Source organism: Triticum aestivum, chromosome 3D, assembly GCF_018294505.1.
Source record: "Triticum aestivum cultivar Chinese Spring chromosome 3D, IWGSC CS RefSeq v2.1, whole genome shotgun sequence".
Lineage (NCBI taxonomy): Eukaryota > Viridiplantae > Streptophyta > Magnoliopsida > Poales > Poaceae > Triticum > Triticum aestivum.
This window is the reverse complement of record NC_057802.1, coordinates 192,158,111-192,177,694: the sequence shown is the minus strand read 5'-3', so window position 1 is coordinate 192,177,694 and position 19,584 is coordinate 192,158,111. Positions and strand designations below refer to the sequence as shown.

General features: G+C 46.9%; 1 protein-coding gene across 1 annotated transcript; it reads right to left on the bottom strand.

Annotated features, from left to right (window-relative positions):
- Nucleotides 1–1,630: 1,630 nt before the first annotated feature.
- LOC123078215 (CRS2-associated factor 2, chloroplastic) lies at nt 1,631–19,201 on the bottom strand. Its single transcript, XM_044500633.1, has 6 exons — nt 18,426–19,201; nt 14,133–14,260; nt 11,873–12,098; nt 3,018–3,145; nt 2,750–2,903; nt 1,631–2,365 (listed from the first exon to the last, which is right to left on the bottom strand). The coding sequence occupies exons 1-6, from the start codon at nt 19,183–19,185 to the stop codon at nt 1,950–1,952; spliced, it is 1,812 nt and encodes a 603-aa protein (XP_044356568.1). The 5' UTR covers nt 19,186–19,201; the 3' UTR covers nt 1,631–1,949.
- Between the last annotated feature and the right edge of the window lie 383 nt (nt 19,202–19,584).

Sequence of the window (19,584 nt, the reverse complement as noted above, 5' to 3'; positions counted from 1 at the left end):
CCGAATAGTGGTTGAAAGTCTTTTTCCTCATTTCACCTTATCTTTTCTGATACTGAATCCACGGTCTTTGACGTAGTTATTATAGAACATGTAAGCCTCCCATTGTGATGCAAATGTCATACCCATAACCTTCAACTCTGTCTCCAACGCACGTTGCTGGATTTCAGCCTCCTCCAATGTCCATATTAGCTCCATCACCATGCTCATAGCCATCATCACCACTCCAACCATCGAAGTTAGCCTACAATATTCCACATAAGCAAGTGTAAGTTGTCATTAACAAGTTTTTATTATTGTATGACATCTTAAATTTTGGACCGAACCTGGCTTATGTTATCCGCGAAAAATTCAACACCATGATTTTCCTTGTTCTGGACGTCAATATCCTCCTGCACATTAAAAAAATCATATGCACATGTAAGTACCCATATGGTTCTTCATCCGATGAAATGAATGTACACGTCAGTTACGTTTTCACTACAAGCACCCTCCTCCTTCTTTTGAAAATCCTCCTCAGGTAAATTATCGTACGACGACCAGGATTCTTTGTCGCTGCTATCATCATCATTTTTACTTTCATTACCATTCGTACGATCAACACTATCGCTACCATCCCACTCACTCGTATCCAAAAACAGATCCGTAAATCCAGTTTCTTTATCCATTGAATGACCTCACTACCAACACTGCAACATTATAAATAAAAATTGATCTATCAATTTTAAATCAAATTAAATGTACTACAGTCATACCGATGAGTACTTCATATCTAACAAGTGATTGCAGATAATTATTTACAAGTACAATTTTTTTTGACAAACTAGACGGCTTACATGGCAGGTACGTGCACTTCGGCCGGCCGGGCCTGGCTGCGGACGGCAAGGACGTTCCCGGAGAGGTTGATCACGAAGTTGCGGGCGGCGACGGCGTCCATGTAGGCCACGTCACCGCGACGACTTGCACGGAGGCCAGATCACGTACGGCGGGCGACTCCAACAACGTCCGCGGCGGCCAGATCCCGGGTGAAGACGGGGAGAATGGTCGGCGATCGGCGGGGAAAGGCGGCGATCGGCCGGACGGGGAGACGTTGGAATTGGCAGCGTGATCACGGCTAGATCGACGGGGAAAGGCGGCGATCGGCGGGTAAGGGCGGCGATCTGCGGGGCGGGGCGACGTTGGAATGGGCCGCGTGATCAACGCAGGTCGTGGGTATTTTTTTTCTTTCGCACAACGGGAGGGGGTAGATGCGAGCCGGCCGTATCGGCTCGAGCCGTGCGCTCGGCTCAACCTGTATGGGCACGCCGCGCGGGATACGTTAAGCACCGTATGCCCAAAATGCCCTTATACGTTAAGCGGAGGGGGGGGTGTATCGAAGCAGACCTCATGACATTTTTTTAGCATGCACCTAACAAAGCGATGACAATTTTGAGCACTTCAAATTATTAGTGGCAAAACTGATAAAATTCCTTTTTTTTAAGTGTCGATGTTGAAAGCCTAGAAAACTATAAACACCTAGTCAACCACAAATGTGGTAAATGTGGAATAAGTACAAATTTCTGCAGAATGAGGAAAATTTGGATGTCTCTGAAACTGGACTAACTTTTCATGGCAAATCCAGAATTATAGGAAATTTTCAGAAAAAGCAGCACCAAACTACTTTAGTGGCCTAAAACGTCTTGCATTTGTTCACAGGGTATATTGATCATGGATATGGTTTCGCTCTCCTAGTCTCCTTTACATAAAAAGGGTGTCTTTGCTGACTACAATCAGTCAATTTGTATGGAGTACTTCATGCTACATCACGAATAGCCCTCTAATCATCACATTTGCAATCATCCAGCCTAGAGTTTGGAGGAACGGGGAAAATGGATATACAATGCAAGCATGCCAGTCCAGGTGTGTTTTGATCATTTAGCCTGAACTCCCAGTAATGACGGCATCTATCGCTGTTACTCGCTGTTCAACTGCTCTATGACGGAGTCGATTGGTAATGACCCCAGTGGCGCCGATGACTCCAGACGCTCGAGCATGTCGTATTCAAAGTGATCATCATCGTCGGCATCAAGTGATTTCTCAAACTGATTTTCTTGGGGTCTAATGATTCCATCATCAGACTCATTTAGAGCTTCAGGGCCCTCCTTACCATTGCCCACGAGCAAAGCTGGGAATGAATGCTCCACAGCCTGCGATGTGATACTGAACTCGTCAACCCTCATAAGAAGCGTGTCAGGTGTAAGTGCATTGGCTTCATCGTCATCTAGCGACAATGCTATGGATGACTCTATTGCACGCTTCCACAGTTTAAACATTCTGGGTCTCAATACTTCTCTTATTGTCACATTGTTGCTGGCACCAGCGGATTCACCTGCATAAAAATACAAGTTTTCATGTTATGTCCAGACAGAGAGTGCAAAGGTCTTTGAAAAAAAAATTAAAAGGCTTGAGAAACCCATCTTATTCAAGTGCCATTAGACATTATTTTATTTATACAGCACATGGATACCTGAGAGTGAACAAACAAAATGTACGAAACATAGGCATCCAATGGATCACTTGCAATGGGACGCAGAATGAAAATAGTAAATAAAAATAGGCTACAACATTCTATAGAAATGAGCATGTCAAAGCAACGAGACCGTGATTGCACTGTTTCCAAATGGCCTTGTATTGATGTAAGCATAGCTGTTCAAAAATTTATTGCTGCCTTCTGTATGATAAATAATTGTGAGTGCAAATTACAGGTACACACCTGAGCTATCCACAACAGATGACACTGCCCGATTATTCTTTTCAACTTTTGGAACGGGGGTGAGAGGCTTCAAATATCTGGATTTCCATCCTTTGCCTCTGTAGATTAATATCTGCTCCTTGTCAAATGACAAAAGGACGCAAGGAACAAGATCCTGCATACATAGAAACACAGAATTTTCGGTCGAGAGTACAATAAACTATAAAGTTAATATACTTCCATCAGCGGTGATGACATGGAAACATAACAGTTGTGTGGGAATGAATACCCTCAGTTTTGCCCCAATCTTTTTGTAGTCGCTTGGTTCCAAACCTTTGCAGTCAATCTTCACCAGATCATTTCCCTCAAAAGCATCTTGAACATCCTTTACAAGATTGATATATATTCCATTTTTTGCTGCAGAATTAAGAAATGAATATGCATTTTTTTTATATCTACATGCCCCGATCAATATGGAATAGAGATGAATATATTTTTGTCCCTCAACTCTACCCATAGTTTAGAAATGGTCCTTCAACTCGAAAACGAGGAAACTACCCAAAGTAACCCTAGGGACGAAAAATATCTGGTTTCAATAATTGATGGAATATGTTTTTCTGGTTTTCGAGGTTTTTTTTCTTTCAAAAAGGAGGTTAAAAAACCCCGGCGTCTACATCATCGCGATGCACACAGCCATGACCGAACCATTACAAGGTGTGAAATTAACACCTACGACTAAGTCAGACTTCTTTTGCAACAATGCCTTCAAGAAGGGATACACGTCATCGTTGTCACGTCTGACCGGAATGATTTTCACCATAATTGCTGAGATGAGCCAATGAAGACCAGCACAACAGCAGTGGACAACAATTTTTAACAAGGTAACAACGCAAATTGGTCGTTGCTGAACCCGGCCAATAAAGGCCAGGACAAGAGTTTTCACCCCGGATATGAAGCGGTGTTCCAATTAGCATTTGCTTTTGGAGTCGAGGGACCATTTCTACTATCGGTAAAGTTGAGGGACAAAAAATATACTTTTCTCTATGGAATAAGAAACGCATAACACATACACTGTAGGGGCAAATTTGACCAAGTTAGGTGGGTGTTTGGTTCTAGCCACGGCTTTGAAAACGCTCTTTTTGTGAAAAATAAGACCCATATGGCAGACACACAAAAAGTATGCCAAGATTTTCTTAGGCAAGCTAAAGTGTGGCCAAGAATTTTTGCACCTAAGGTTAGGCAAATTTGGCAGAAAAATGTGGAGCGTGGCTAGAAACCGAACAGCCCCTTAGCTGCCAACCAACAGGTCGTAATTTACAGCTAGTAACTTCTGTAGATATAGACCAAATTCCCTTCGACATACAGTACAGAGGTGTCACGGGAACAGCAACATGTCTATAGTCTGATACTTTCAGCATAAAACCTCGCAAACAAATGCAAAGTTTTGTACCCAAAGGCTAAGAATTACAGGGTCACGGCAACTCGTGAGGAGAGCTAGTCGCCCCAAGACAGGCTGCCCTATCTATCAGATATTTAATCTGAATAGTCCCGAGATCAAAATCATTACAAATGTTCCTAACGGTTACAAAGGCAGTGTGTTTTCATTCCTGAATATGGTGGCATTCCTTGAGTAGTCCCAGATTTCCAAAGAATGGAGAGTAACACTTCCGGCCAGATGCAGCTACCCAGGTGATCGGGAATGACGGCAGCCCACAAGTGTTGGAACCGAGCAGGAGGAAACAGCCCAAGGAGTCAGACCCGGTTAACTTTTGGGCAGCAGAGGAAAAGGTGATCCATGTCCTCCGATGAGTGAGCATATAGGGCAGCCAGCGTTGGAGGAGATATACTTGCGGAAGAGATTAGCACGCGTGTTCAAGCGCCCTCTGAAGAGTAGCCAACCGAAGATTTTGAGCTCATTCGGGCTCCTGCTGCGCCAAATTAAATTGGCGTGGTCACACTCCTGATCTTCCCTTCAATAGGGCATAGGCAGCCTTGGAGAACCCTAAAGCATGCACGAGCAATCACTGAGGCAAATCAAGAAACTCTGCCGTGGCAGCGTTGGTCAGCCGGTTCAGGAGGTTCGATAGTAATTCTTCCTGCATGATTTGGATACAAGTATATGGGCATTGGTGGAGTGGGAATAGAGGCTTGGGAAGGTTGAAGCTAGAGGTTGCTGGGTGAGCCAACGGTCTTGCCAGAAGAAGGTTGACATGCAATTATTTGTTAGGACGAAGGAAATCTGAAGTAGTGTATCTAGATGGATCTTGATAATGCTTGAGAGGAAGGAAGGTTGGGTGTAGTGGGTGAGTCTGTTGTTGTGGTTTCATAGGTACCAAGTAATTCAAGGTAAAGGGGAGGTGGAGGTGAGGCATTTGTAGGCAAATTTGAAGAGCAAGAAATTATTTTGGATATGCAAATCTTTGATGCCTAGACCACCGAACTTTTTTGGTTTACAAACATTTTTCCAAAAATTTAAGACACTTCGCACCAGTACACATTTCTTCAGCAGTCCAGAAAAAGGCTCGACGGATTGCGTCGGTAGCTTCGATAACTTTTTTGGGAAGCTGGAACACTGATATGAAATAAGTTGGTTGGGAGTCAAGAACATAGCAGATTAGAATGAGTCGTCCTCCTCTTGAGAGGAGTTTAGCATGCTGGACGGTGAGGTATCTGAAACAATTGGTGATGATAGGCTGGAAGGCAGAGGGCGGGAGTTTGTGGGTGGGCAGGGGCAAGCCTAGGCAGGACATTGACTGCTCCTGGTCATATGGACGCAGAGGAGGTGCACGAAAAACCAAAACGATCCTGGAAGAGGAAGGTTTATCCTGTATCGGCAGTTTGCAGAAGTGCGAGAATCAAATTCAAGAAAAAATTCCATCATGACAAATGAAAGGACTCTTTTGGAATAGCAGAGGTCTAGCAGACTTGGCTGAAAAAAGGTTCCTTGCGGAAGCGTCACTAGAGCACAAACTAGACTTTATTGCCCTACTAGAAACGGGTAGAGACAACTTCACTTCACAATTCCTTGGTACCTTATCTGGTGGTATAGATTTTGACTGGCACTGTCTCCCTCCAAGGGGACGATCCGGAGGGATTTTACTTGGGGTTAAGTGTGAAACGTTAGAGGTGATGAACGTCGTCCATGGAGATTATGCCGTTAAGTTTCGTGTTATGGCAAAACTCAATGGGTTTAGGTGGGCTTTGGTGGCTGTTTATGGAGCAGCTCAACCTGAGTTCAAACCAGATTTCCTCGCTGATCTTGTGAGAAGCTGTAGAGACGAAAGGTTACCAATCCTAGTGGGAGGAGATTTTAATATTATAAGGAGAAGAGAAGAGAAGAATAATGACAACTTCGATGGAAGATGGTCATTTATGTTTAATACGATCATTGAGAGCCTCAATCCAAGGGAGATCGACCTCTCCGGTAGACAGTTCACTTGGGCGAACTCGTTGCCGAATCCCACATATGAAAAGTTGGACAGGGTTCTCATTAGTGTTGATTGGGAACAAAAGTTTCCTCTTGTAACGGTGCAGGTGTTACAAAGGGCTATCTCTGATCATACCCCTTTGCTGGTCGATTCAGGAGAAGCGAACCATATGGGCAACAAGAACACCTTCTCTTTTGAACTAAGTTGGTTTGAGAAAGAGGGATTATTCTATATGGTTGCAAGGGAATGGGCTAAGGACTTTGGTGGGCATTCGAGTGTCGAAAGGTGGCAAAATAAAATTAGGCACTTGCGACAATTTTTGAGGGGTTGGGCCAGAAATGAAAGCGGGATTTATAAACAAGAAAAAGATAGACTTATCCGTATGATCAAAGCTTTAGATTTGAAAGTGGAATCTAACATGCTACACGCGACTGAACAGGCCGCTAAAACTAAGCTGAGCAGAAACTTCGTGTTCTTCTTAGAGAAGAAGAAATGAAATGGGCGCTGAGGGTTAAGGTTCTGAAAGTTGTCCAAGGGGATGACAATACTCAGTTCTTCCATGTGATTGCGAATGGCAAACATAGAAAAAAGAAAATCATCCAGCTCGAACAGGATGAAGGTACGGTGGTGGGGCATGAAAACCTCAAGCTGTATATTTCAAATTATTATAAACAACTTTTCGGGGCCACCTGAGGACAGTTTTGTGTCCCTCGACGAGCTCGCAGTTGGGGATATTCCTCAGCTAAGGACAGATGAAAATGAGATTTTGTCTGCGCCTTTACAGAAAAAGAGGTGTTCGAGGCAGTAACACAGATGAAGCAGAATAAGGCACCTGGACCAGATGGATTCCCAGCAGAATTCTACAAGAAATGCTGGCATATCATAAAGGGTGACCTCATGCCGATGCTCCATGAATTCTTCAATGGCCACCTGCAGCTTTTCCACCTTAACTTTGGAACAATAACGCTGTTACCAAAGAAGGAGGAGGCAGTACGTATTGAGCAGTTCAGGCACATATGTCTTTTAAATGTGAGTTTCAAAATTTTCACGAAAGTCGGCACGAATAGATTGACACCGATTGCCCATTCAGTGGTACAACCGAGTTAGCCGGCTTTCATGGCATGGAGACATATCCTTGAGGGGGTTGTTGTCTTACACGAAACTCTACATGAAACCCATTCGAAGAAACTAGATGGGGTGATCCAAGGTGGATTTTGAGAAAGCGTACAATAAGGTCAAATGGCCCTTCCTCCAACAGGCAATGCGCATGAAGGGGTTTAATGAAACCTGGAGGAAACAGGTGGATTCCTTTATTCAAAAAGGTAGCATGGGTATAAGGGGAACGATGACACGGGTCATTATTTTCAGACTCATAAGGGCTTAAGAAAAGGGGACCCGATGTCCCCTATTCTGTTCAACATAGTGGCAGATATGTTGGCAACTCTTATCGGTAGGGCCAAGTAGGAGGACTACTCCCTCATCTCGTTGATGGGGTGGGGGAGGGGGGGGGGTTCCATACTACAATACACTAATGACACTATATTGATGGAACATGATCTCGCAAAGGCTAGAAATATGAAGTTAGTACTTTGCGTTTTTGAACAATTGTCGGGGTTAAAGATTAATTTTAACAAGAGCGAACTGTTTTGCTTTGGAAGAGCCAAAGAGGAACAAGATGCGTATAGTCAATTGTTTGGTTGTGAAACAGGATCCTTGCCTTTCAGCTACCTCAGAATCCCAATTCATCAGCGCAAAGTATCAAATAAAGAATGGAAATGTATTGAGGATTGATTTGAAAAAAAGCTAAGCTACTTGAAGGGCAAGCTTATGTCTTATGGAGGTCGGCTTGTGTTAATAAATGCAGTATTACCTAGTATGCTGATGTTCCTGTTATCTTTCTTTGAAGTACCTATAGGGGTGCGGAAAAGGTTAGATTTCTATCGATCTCGTTTTTTCTGTCAATGTGATGAAGTAAAGACGAAATACAGATTGACCAGGTGGGACATTATTTGCAGACCCAAAGACCAAGCGGGGCTTGGGATTGAGAACCTGGAGATCAAAAACAAATGCTTGTTAAGCAAATGGCTTTTTAGGTTATCGGTTGAGACCGACGGTATGTGGGCACAGATCCTACGTAACAAATACCTGCAATCAAAGTCTTTGTCCCAGGTTACCGTAAGACCTAATGACTCGCCGTTTTGGTTACCGTAAGACGTAATGACTCGCCGTTTTGGAAGGGGCTAATGCGGACCAAGGATACTTTTTTTCGCAGAGCGAAATTTGTTGTTGGAAATGGTACAACAACCAGATTTTAGGAAGATACATGGTTAGGGGAGTGTCCTTGCAATATCCCACTCTGTATAATATTGTACAAAGTAAGGAGGTTTACATTGCTACAGTATTACAATCGTCCCCCTTGAACATCCAGTTCAGGAGGTCTCTAGTGGGGGAGCGGTGGAGCTCATGGTTGCATCTTGTGCGATGTTCAACTTTTTGATCAGCCTGACTCGTGTCATTGGAAGTTAACTAGAAACGGTGTTTTCACGGTAAAATCTATGTAAATGGATCTAATTGATTCTGGCCCAATCCCGGGATCAACTCATATTTGGAAAATTAAAGTTCCGTTGAGAATCAAGATCTTCATGTGGTTCGTTCACAAGCGAATGATACTCACCAAAGATAATCTGCTTAACCGTAGTTGGGTAGGCAGTTCACGTTGTTGTTTTTGTGATAATGATGAAAAAATACAACACCTCTTCATCGATTGCCCTCTCGCTAAGCTTCTTTGGCGTACGATTCATATAGCTTTTAACATCAGCCCTCCAGTTAGCATCAACATGTTATTTGGGCCGTGGCTTACTGGAGTGGAACCAATTACTGCGGGACGTATTGGGATAGGAATATGCGCACTACTTTGGACTATATGGAATTGCACGAATGATATGATCTTTAACAGACAGAATCTTATGGATTTCTTGCAGGTTATCTACAGAGCTTCCGCTTGGATCCGTACGTGGTCGTTACTCACTCATACGCACTCCAGGGAGCTTTTGGCTACTGGGTGCAACTGATGGGAGACGGTAGCACGGGCTATCTACAACCGGTTTGGATGGCGGTCCAATAATAGGATAGATGTTTAGTCGTATTGCCCTGTTCATAGCCGGTTGTGGCTTTGTTTATTTGCTTTGCTTTTTGTGCTCCTTTTGCGAGCTGTACTATACTGCGGACCTTGGTTTGTTTGGCTTTTAATAAAGTGGCCGCATGCATCGTTCTGATGTAGAGGCCGGGGGTCTTCCTCCTTTTCAGAAAAAAAAAAGCCCTAGGTAGGTTTGGGAAAGGATGAGGTGATACATCCAACGATCACAGGGATAGAGGCGGCAGTGGCATCATTTACATGGATGAGGACGGATGTTGTTTTGGTAACATTGATAGTGAGGCCAGTAGCGAGAGCGAAGTCGTCTAGGATTGACTTTAGGTGAGAGGCAGCCTCAATTGAGGCGCTGGCTATAACAAGTGTGTTGTCTGCGTATTAAAGGATGGTAGGAGGAAGATCTGGGTAGGTCGGGTGTTGCAGGTGACCAAGGTTGCTAGCGTGGGCTTTGAGAATGAGCTGCTGGAGAATGTCGGCCACGATGATGAATAGGTAGGGCGGGGGGAGGGTCCCATTGGCGGAGACCATTCTTGCAGTTGATGCAGTCCCCTGGTACGCCGTTTAGGAGGATGGCAGTTTTCCCGGTGGTAAGCAGATTTTCAATCCAGGAGCAGAAGCTAGTAGGATAACCCCGGTGGTTTAGAAGGAGCAAGGAAGACCAGGAAATGGAATCAAAGGCTTTCCTGAAATCGAGCTTCATGTCCATAGTTTCAGCCTTACGCCGATGACACCAGCTAACGGTGTCTGCTGCATAGATGAAGTTTTCGGCGATGGACCTACCCGAAATGAAGCCTGTTTGGTCTGCATGGACGAGTAAGGGGATGAATGCTTTCACCAAGTTCGTGAGAACTTTGGTGACCACTTTAATGTGGCAGTTTTGAAGCCAGATTAGCCTGAACGCATCAGCAGAACAGTGGGCTTCAGAGATTGAAGAAGAACGACCAGAGAGCGGTTAAAACGTTCCGTGTCAGCATAGCCATTAGCAAACTCGTGGAAGAAGGGGGTGATGATATGTTTGATTTGGCTCCAATATTTGCGATAGAAAGCCAATATTTGTTAGGTCTATAACATGGGCTATGCAATAGAGAAGTTGCATCTATAACATGGCATCAGAGCCTAGGTTTAGGTCTGTTTCGGACGCCGCAACTCGTCCTCCTCTCCGATCGATTTTTTTTCAGTCTCCCGGTCAGATTCCATCGATCTGCTCCTCTCAGATAGATTCCCCCTTCTGTTGACGGCCCGCCGTTGCTTCATATGTTCTCGACCAGACTGGCCTCCAAGCTCTGCTCCACGTACAGGCCCGCCCGTGCAGCTCTAGCAGTGTGCGTGCTGCTCCCCCCTGCAACCCTCATGGCCCCGCTGCAGCCTCTTGCCAGCCTTCTCCAGTCACCCGTTGCTGGCTTCCCATGGCCTGCTGCTATATGGCTGCTCTTCTTAGCTGTGTTCCTGGTCGCTGCTTGCTACATGCTGCTGTGCCTTCTCTACTTGTTGCTGCTTCTACAGGATTTTCGTGGCATCTTTTTGCATTGTCAATCTACACCCATTCTCTTGCCGCCGGTTTTCTTGGGCTATGATTTTGTGCGCAATGCTTCATTCTCTTGATGTGCTATCTTCTTATGACAACCCATCTTCTCTTGATACTTATATTGTATCTTCTACTGATGTGCTATCTTCTTATGACAACCCATCTTCTCTTGATACTTATATTGTATCTTCAACTGATGTGGTGTCTTCTCGTTATCTCCTTTGGCTTGGCTTGACAAGTTTTGAAGACCCTTCATGCTACGACGACACTCTCAAGACTATGTTTCCTTCCTTGTGCCCCAAGTCATGTCTAATATATATGTGCCCTTTGGACTATGCAATAGACAATTTGCATCTACAACAAGGTGGAAATACTTTATATTCTCTTCGCCGAGAAGAGCAGCTTTAACATTCCCAGAAGTCGATTTTTCGGAAATGGCACGTTGCAACGCTTTGATCGCCACTTTCCTAAGGGACTCGGCAGGGGAGGGAGGGTGATTTTCTTCTTTTAAATCTAGAAGGCCAATAATAACACTTTTGCAAGAGGCCTCTCTAAAGTGGGCTGGCAGAATCATGGACTAACAGAACTCCCTTAACAATTAGCCAATAACACTTTTGCAAGAGGCCTCTCTAAAGTGGGCTGGCAGAATCATGGACTAACAGAACTCCCTTAACAATTAGCCCTGGTCAATGGGATTTAGTTAAACTTAAAAAGTAATGTATTAAATGGTTGGTAAGGTTCCAGCAGTAAACTGACACTTACCCAGAACCAGTCATGTACCCCTTTCTGTGTATGACCGGACTGATCCATATTTTGTACTATTTGAAGAGAAATATGTGGACTAATGTTTATTTAATATGCTGGAAACATGTAAAGTTGAAAACACAGAAGAAGAAAGAAGAGCAAACTATAGAAGAGCTGGCCAGTTTTGGTTGGTTTCACAACCAGGCAGGTTCCAGGATTGACCTCAGTTGAGTGTCGGAGAAACCCTGAACGATGGTGTAAAATTCGAATCTTCAACCCAACACAACAAATCATACCTAACTTTAAAATTGGCAGTAGAATCTGTCCTCTCCTTCTCATTTCAGCTGCTTCTTCCACCGTAAGTCCTCCAGGAGCTTGCTGGATGAGTTTTGGATAAACAGGAGCGGCTGGCTTCCAAAGCATTAATGGATAACGAGGACGGGTGTATGGGTTGTAATTTCGTCCACGGTACAAGAAAACAACTCCACCTACTCGTTTAATGACCTTTCCACCTGATTTCTCCTGGAAATACAGATATTATATAGTTAACCTATCTGAGCGAGCAGCATAATAAGTTAGAATGCATATATGACAATTGAGCTCTTATTACACTACTACTACTCCCTCCGTCCGGGTTTATTAGGCCTGAAGACAACTTCTCTTAGACCAAGACACATAGTAACTTGCTCACATTAATTATTCCATTCCACTCCCAATGCACTCTCTCACATGCATGCAGCCAATGAAAAAGCACGCATGAAGTGTATTAATTTTTCAGCCATGGCACCAACAACAATGGTTTTCAATGCAACCAATGAAATGGTTGCATGCATGCACCTTTCCAAAGCGGGGCCTTATAAAAGGGGGACATGCTTGTGATGCTGAGAGGCCTAATAAACCCAGACGGAGGGAGTAGCTGCTAAGAAACACAAATGTCTAAAACCAAACAAGTAAACAAGTTTCCCTGGACCTTGGAGCACGAACTCGTAACTTAAAGGGCGTACCCAGTGCTGAAAGCTCCTACACAAGGTGGGGTCTAGGGAAGAGAATTTCTAGACAGCCTTACCCTTGAATAATAATTCTGCAAAGAGGCTGGTTCAAAAACAGGACCTCCAGGCCACAAGTGGAGAGACTACCACTGCGCCAGCCCTACCCTTGTAACTTGTGTGCAGAATAAATTTGTTGTGGCCGACGTCGTTAGTTACTTGGTGGGATACTAGCTGTGCGCGAGGGTCGTTGCTGTATAGGGGTCGTGGTACAGGAGAAGGATAATGAGGAAAGATTGGAGAATTGCAGGGGTAGAACAGAAGCATAGGTAGGAACTACATATTTCATTGCCTTCCTTGCTTACAAGGGGGGTACATCCTTATATAGACTTTTTAGGTTGGTTACTGTTCACTGAACAGTACAGCTGGGACTACTACAAAACTGCTCCTTTACAGAGCTATCCCAACCTGACTTGAACACAACCAACTTTAGACTCAAACTTCTACTAGGACTCCTACTCACTCTGGATACTCCTGGACTGAGCTAACTTTTTTTTTGAACGAGAGAGGGGTCCAGAAGGACCCCGAAACTGCATTGATATTAAAACAGTGGTACACAGCAGAATGCAAAAGGACCCAGAACTAATCCTAAATAGCAAACTGGTCCCTGCATTTTACAAAGAGGACCCCAACAACCAGATGAGCAACGCAATTGGGTCCCTGACATCTTCACGGGTGCAGCCACGTCGTCGCCGAGGACAATACCACTTGGGACGGCAGAGCTTCCATGGCACCACGCCATAGACTCCATGTAGAAGATGAGCTGCCTCCCTATAGGCTCCTTGGCAGGGAGGAAGAAACAAGAAGGCCGCCCTTCGGCCACCACGTGCGGCGGCGAGATGGGGCCAGCCGGCAGCCGAGCACCTTGGCTGGCGCCGTAGCAAGTCCCAATCAGCCACCAGAGATAAGCACAAACCCAATTAGGATCACCATCTCCTCTCTGCTTCGATTCCACCACCAAGATGACCTTGGAAACTGGAGACAGAGCAGAATACCTCCATGGCATGGAACCAGTCGAGCTTATTGGTGCAGAGGCCGGCGCCGCGTTCCATAGCAGCAGCTGATCTCTAGCCAGCTCCGCCAGGATCACCACCACCGATAGCCACCAGCCGCTGCTCGCCCGCAGCGGCGGCATCCTCCACATCGGCATAACGCCAGACACCACATGGGCACAACACAACCTAAAACTAGATACTTTATTCACATAACTACACCGAGCACCTCTCCCTTATCTGCTCCGGCCGCCGTAGCCGTCGGAGAAGATAGGGGATCGGGCCGGAAGCTGCGGCTCTCTCTCGACTCTCAACGGCCTATCTCGAAGCGCCCGTTTGGATATCCCGGACTGAACTAACTCTGGATACTCCTGGACTGAACTAGGTTCATCTAATGGCAGCTGGATTCTCTTAGATGTCGCAACAAATTATAGTTCAATTTATATAGATCCTCAGAGAATGACATCAACACAAGCACATGATCACAACTGAATGGGAAAGTTGTACAAAAAGTATACCTCAAGGTGATAACAAAGGTTGTTCATATCAACAGTCGGTACTCCTCGACATCTCACTTTGCAGACCTCCTGGCGCCTCCAATGGCAATGTATCATCTCCAACATGTTGTGGGTCAACCCATCCCTTCCTACAGCCAATTAATCAGAAAATGCATTATTAGCCCCAGACTCCAATAAGAAAGCTTAATTCTGCACAAGCTTATCAAGGAAAATTTCAGGTTGAGTTATGATCCAAATGTCCTAATTGTTGCCCCTACCTTAATTCAAACGGAACTTATCAAATACTTTAGAAAGCAAATTTTGACTATGTAGTTCCATCTCAAGGTTTCCCTTCCATGTGGAGTATTCTTAGGCATCTTATCCAATTTGTTGCCAAAATTCTAATATGAGTAACATCGTGATTCTTCCGATCTGCTGCCTCTCGATCCTAGCCCTTAGGGGTGTGGCATTGTATTCTCCGGTGTTGCCCTTCTTGGGCTTGTACTAAACCTTCTTTTCTACCAATGCATCAGGACGCAAACTTTAGCTCAAAAAAGTGCAAGCAACAATAACAAGAAAAACATTAAGGATTCTTATATATATATATACCACTGTAAAGAGTGGCATATTAGAAAATGTTATTTCACGTGCGTCCAAGGATCCAAATGTCAGTGAAATGAGAGGCAATTCCTTAATTGCCAATTTTCAGAGTTTTGAGAGCAAACAGTAGGCCTTCCTACTGTGTACATTTATAATGTTCTGTTCTAATGCTGTACGAAAGGGATAAAAAAGAAGGAAAGCAAGAAAATAGCTAAAAAAAAGGCCCCCTGCTGGCTAATAAAAGGAATACCCCTAATTGTACAAAAAAGAGATTTAAAAAAGAGATGTTAAATGAATGCATCCACCCATGCCTGTAGGTCCGAGTAAGTATTTGTCCTTTAGCACCCCATACTTGTGCACGGGCAGTCGTAGCCACACACGCGCGGCGAGGCATGAAGAGGGCGATCAAGGATAAAAACGAGATACAAGGCTAAGAGAAGCAGCCAAGCCAGAGAACAGAGGACGAGCTGGACCCCCGGCAAGATCCTTGCCGGGACGGCTTGCGAGACCCCGGCAAGATCCTTGCCGGGACGACCTACAGAGCACTAACAAGAGCACCACCCTTGAGGTTGAGAACTCTGACACCATCGACAACGTTAAGGCCAAGACTCAGGGGCGCGCGTAGTGGCGTGCAGATCTTTGTGAAGGCCAGAAGGCGCAGTACCCTGCAAGATCCTTGCCAGGGACATCCGCGAGGCCCCGGCAAAATCCTCGCCGGGGACATCGGCAAGACACTGCCACCCCGTCACCGCTCCCGCACAGTGACCGACCTGCCAGCCTGGCAAGCACCTGCGTGGTGGCATGCAGATCTCCATGAAGAACCTGCCACCTCTCCAGCACAGCAGCTGGCCAGCCAACTTGGCACTGCATGCCTCGTCGGCGTGGACGCGTGTCAAGACAGGGCGGGGCGGCAACGGACGAGACGGGCTCTATTCCCGTCCCCGATAAAGCTAGAGGACACGTAAGCAGCGCATTTAATGTGTTTGTCCTAAGACGCCGGTGATAAACGTAGACACTGTAACTACTTTACACCTCCTGTGTGCCACTGTGGCAGCCCCTTGGACATAAAAAAGGAGGCCCACGGTGTACTGGAGGAGGATTCAAACTTTTGAACCTCTCGGCCCAGCTTGCATGCGAGCAGCTACCGAAGCTCAAGAACACAGAATACACAATCAAGCAGGACTAGGGTTTTACACTTCTCAGCGGCCCGAACCTTGGTAAAAATCCGTCGTGTTGACCATTAGATCCGCTCTTTGCTCTACCCCTCTTCCCTGTCGAGCCGTAGAAGGGATCCACGTGATCCCATAGGTGTCGTTCTGCACGCCGACATCTTTGGCGCGCCAGGCAGGGGCGGAGAGTTTTGCAAACCCGATCTAGCGGTTAGCGCGTCGTTTCCTCGATCACCATGGCTCCGAAGAAGAAGGGGATCACGGCGATCGGTTCTTCCGGAGACGAACCGCCCGTGCCAACGCGGACGGGCGATGGGGTAGTCGCGGATGGTGGTGGAGGTGCGGATCACGACCATCCACGACACTCCGGCAACCGAAGCCAGGCGAGCGGCGTCGTTCGTGCCCAAGACGACGAGCCGCATGCCGCCGCGTCCAAGAACGGAGCCGTGCCGCCTACAGGCGGCACGGGGACCTCCAAGGGTGGAGCCGTACTGCCTACGGGCGGCGCGGCGACCTCCAAGACACCCCCGCCGACGCCCGCGCCGCGATCCTCTCAGGTCGTGCGCGACGAGCAGCGCCGCGACGTTGGAGACCCCGGGGGCCGCATGGGAAGAGCCCTCTACATCATTCCCGAGATGCGCGGGGCCGACACGCACGCCAAGACGCTGGTCAAGATGGCGCACGGCCACGGAACCGTGACGGCGCTCCTTCTAACATGGTTAGAAGTCCGAGCACCTCCTGTTCCTCGTGCTTGTCGCTGCCACCTACGCCAGCAGAAGCATTAGCGCGAGTAACGGAAATGTTAACGCCCACACGTGTGGGCGTTAGCCATCTCAACCACACGCCTCCATCGCCATAGCAGTATCTGCACGAATCTTGGCACATTTTGACTGATTTTGTGTGCCACGTAGGACAAGGCGTGTGTGTGGTGTGTGAGAGAGGTCGCCCACACATCCGTTTTACCACACGGAGGGGCCGGTGTGTGGGCGTTTAGCAGTTCGCCCACACACCAGTTTTCAGTCACGCACAAGGGCTGGTGTGTGGGCGTTTGCCATCTCGCCCACACGCCCGCCTCCTCTCCCACACCCCAAGCTGCCAGTTGCCATGCGTTTTGCAGTGTACATGGCAACTGCCCTAGTGTGATTGCAAGAAGATGGCAACTCTCTCTTTTTTTTACCCCGAACATGTCAATTGCCATATTTTTGCATGGTACATGGCAAACTGCCCTAGCGTGCACGTAAGCAGATGGCAACTCTTTCTTTTTACATGGCAACTGCCCTAGCGTGCTTGTGAGCACATGCCAACTCTCTCTTTTACCCGAACATGTTTTTTTGCCATGCCTTTTTTTGTAGCGCTACATGGCAACTGCCTAGTGTTAGTAGGTGGCAACTCCTAAAGTTTTGACATCATGGCAACTGCAGTAGACCAGACCACACATGGCAACAGCTGTAGTTGTCCAAAAAAATGGCAATCTGGAACTTTGACCTGAGATGGCAACTGCAGTTGAGCAAACATGGCAACTGTAGTTGTCCGACATGGCAACCGTAGTTCAGCGACATGGCAACTGCACTTAAACGAACATGGACGAGGGTCCGGCCCATGGCAACTGCGGGCGCGCGGTAAAGTGTCACGTGGGGCGTGCGGGACCACGAGGTACGAGGCCTGACGTACCGGGCGTGTGGGCGTTATCTATTTTGCCCACACGCACGCGTGTAAGAGGGACCGGGAGGGGAAAAAAGAGGCGTGTGGGCGCTAGTTGTTTTGCCCACACACAGGCGTGTGGGCTGGTCCTCTTAGGCACCACACAGAACGTGTGGGCAGATCCCTTAAAGCCCACACGTGTGCGGCGTCCTTTCATAAAATTAAAACCAACAAGGAGTATTGCTATATCTATATCAGTTCACAAGTGAGTTAGGGTTCGACACAAATAATTTGGGGTATCCAATCTAATCTAACGACTCAACCAGTTATCTTGCATATATGAAAATTATGCCTTCATTGCACATTTAATCCCTTAACTACACCATAGTAGATTTACAACCCCTGCTTTCAAATTGTAAGAAATTGCACAAACCTATTTCTTGTTGTTTAGTCCTGACGCTATGATTGCTGATCCTACCACTCAATACGATGTACTATTATTTTCTTCAATCCAATGATGTATAGTTACGGGAAAAAAACTACTGTATTATTGTTTTTAGTGTTATTAAAATTGAGCTAAGTTCACCAATTTAACACCTGGTAGCAATATCATACTTCTTGGATTCATGGTTATACATCGGACAAAACATGCATTTGCAAGTATAGATGCATGAGATGAGAACCTAGCATGCACATATATTTCTCCTTTCGACACCACATATCTCACTTCAATCTGAAGTCAGAACAAATGGCAACGGCAAATATCTTCTTGTCTTGTTGTTTTTGAGAACTATAATAGTTACTCCCTCCATTCCAAAATAGATGACCCAACTTTGTACTAACTTTGTACTAAAGTTTGTTCATCTATTTTGGAACGGAGGGAGTAGTTAGTTACTGTACTTACCAATGTTGAGTTGCCGGTTATGCGACATATGAGGCTTGACGAGCTCACGCACCTCGGCTGAGGTGAGTGGCTCCCCTAGAACCTCCTCCCGGCTCCTTCCGTCGCCGGGGCTCACCCTGGCGAAGTCCAGCTGCCTCCTCCCCCTCACCTCCATCATGATCCCGTGCGGACTCACCGTTCGTGGCGGCTCCTGGCCAAGCGGCGTGTGCAGCCGCACGCCCCTTCGCCGGGCCTTCTCTTCCTTGGTCAGCAGAGGTGCCTTTCCGGTCCACGGCCGCGGCATGGTCGGCGGGGCGAAAGGCAGGAACGGAGGTTCCCGGATGGCCAGCGGCGCGGCGCGGGGCGCCTCGGAGTAGCTGAACTGAAAGTCGAACGGAGCACCGGGGAGACGGAATGTGACACCGGAAGGGCCTACGACGACAGAGCGCCCGGCGGCGGCGTCTGTGGGGTCGGTTGTGAGGAGGGCCTCGCCCTTGCCTGTGGCTGCGGCTGGGGGCACGGGCTTTCGGTAGGAGGTACGCAGGTGGGGTGCGCGGAAGGCGGGGTTGGTGTGGGTGGTTCTTGGAGCCGGCGTTGCCGCTTGTTCTTGGAAAGATTGCTCGTGATGGTTCTCGGGGTGGCGGCGGCGAGGTGGGGGGGGAGGTAGAGGGACGGCGCGGTTCTTGGGATTGTGGCGGTTAGGAGGGGGAGGGGGAGGACAGGAAAATAGGTTAGCCCGCCCAGCGGGGGAGGGGACTGGACGCTGCGGCGGCGGCGGCATGGCGGGAAGTGGTTTCGGTTGGACGGACAACAGAGGCGAGAAGAGAAAGAGATAACGAGTATTTGGCTCACTGACGGGTAGGAGCGAAGGCAGGGAAAACCATCTCTCTCAGCCGTCAGATCTAAAACTAATGGTTCTGATCTAGTGCTACAAAATGCAAGAACACTATCAATTCTATATACCATTATACTGATGTTGAAATATATTGCTCATCTCCAGAAGCGATCCATGCTGAAGCGCTGGCTCGGATGAAAGCTATACACATAGCGAAGAATTTCGGTATGGAGCGTGTGATTTCTAACACAGACTGTTTGCTTCTATCCCAAACAGTGTGCTCCATAAATTCTGACCGTGCAAAGCTGGATACTCTCTTTAGGGAGATGAAATTTCTTCTTCAAA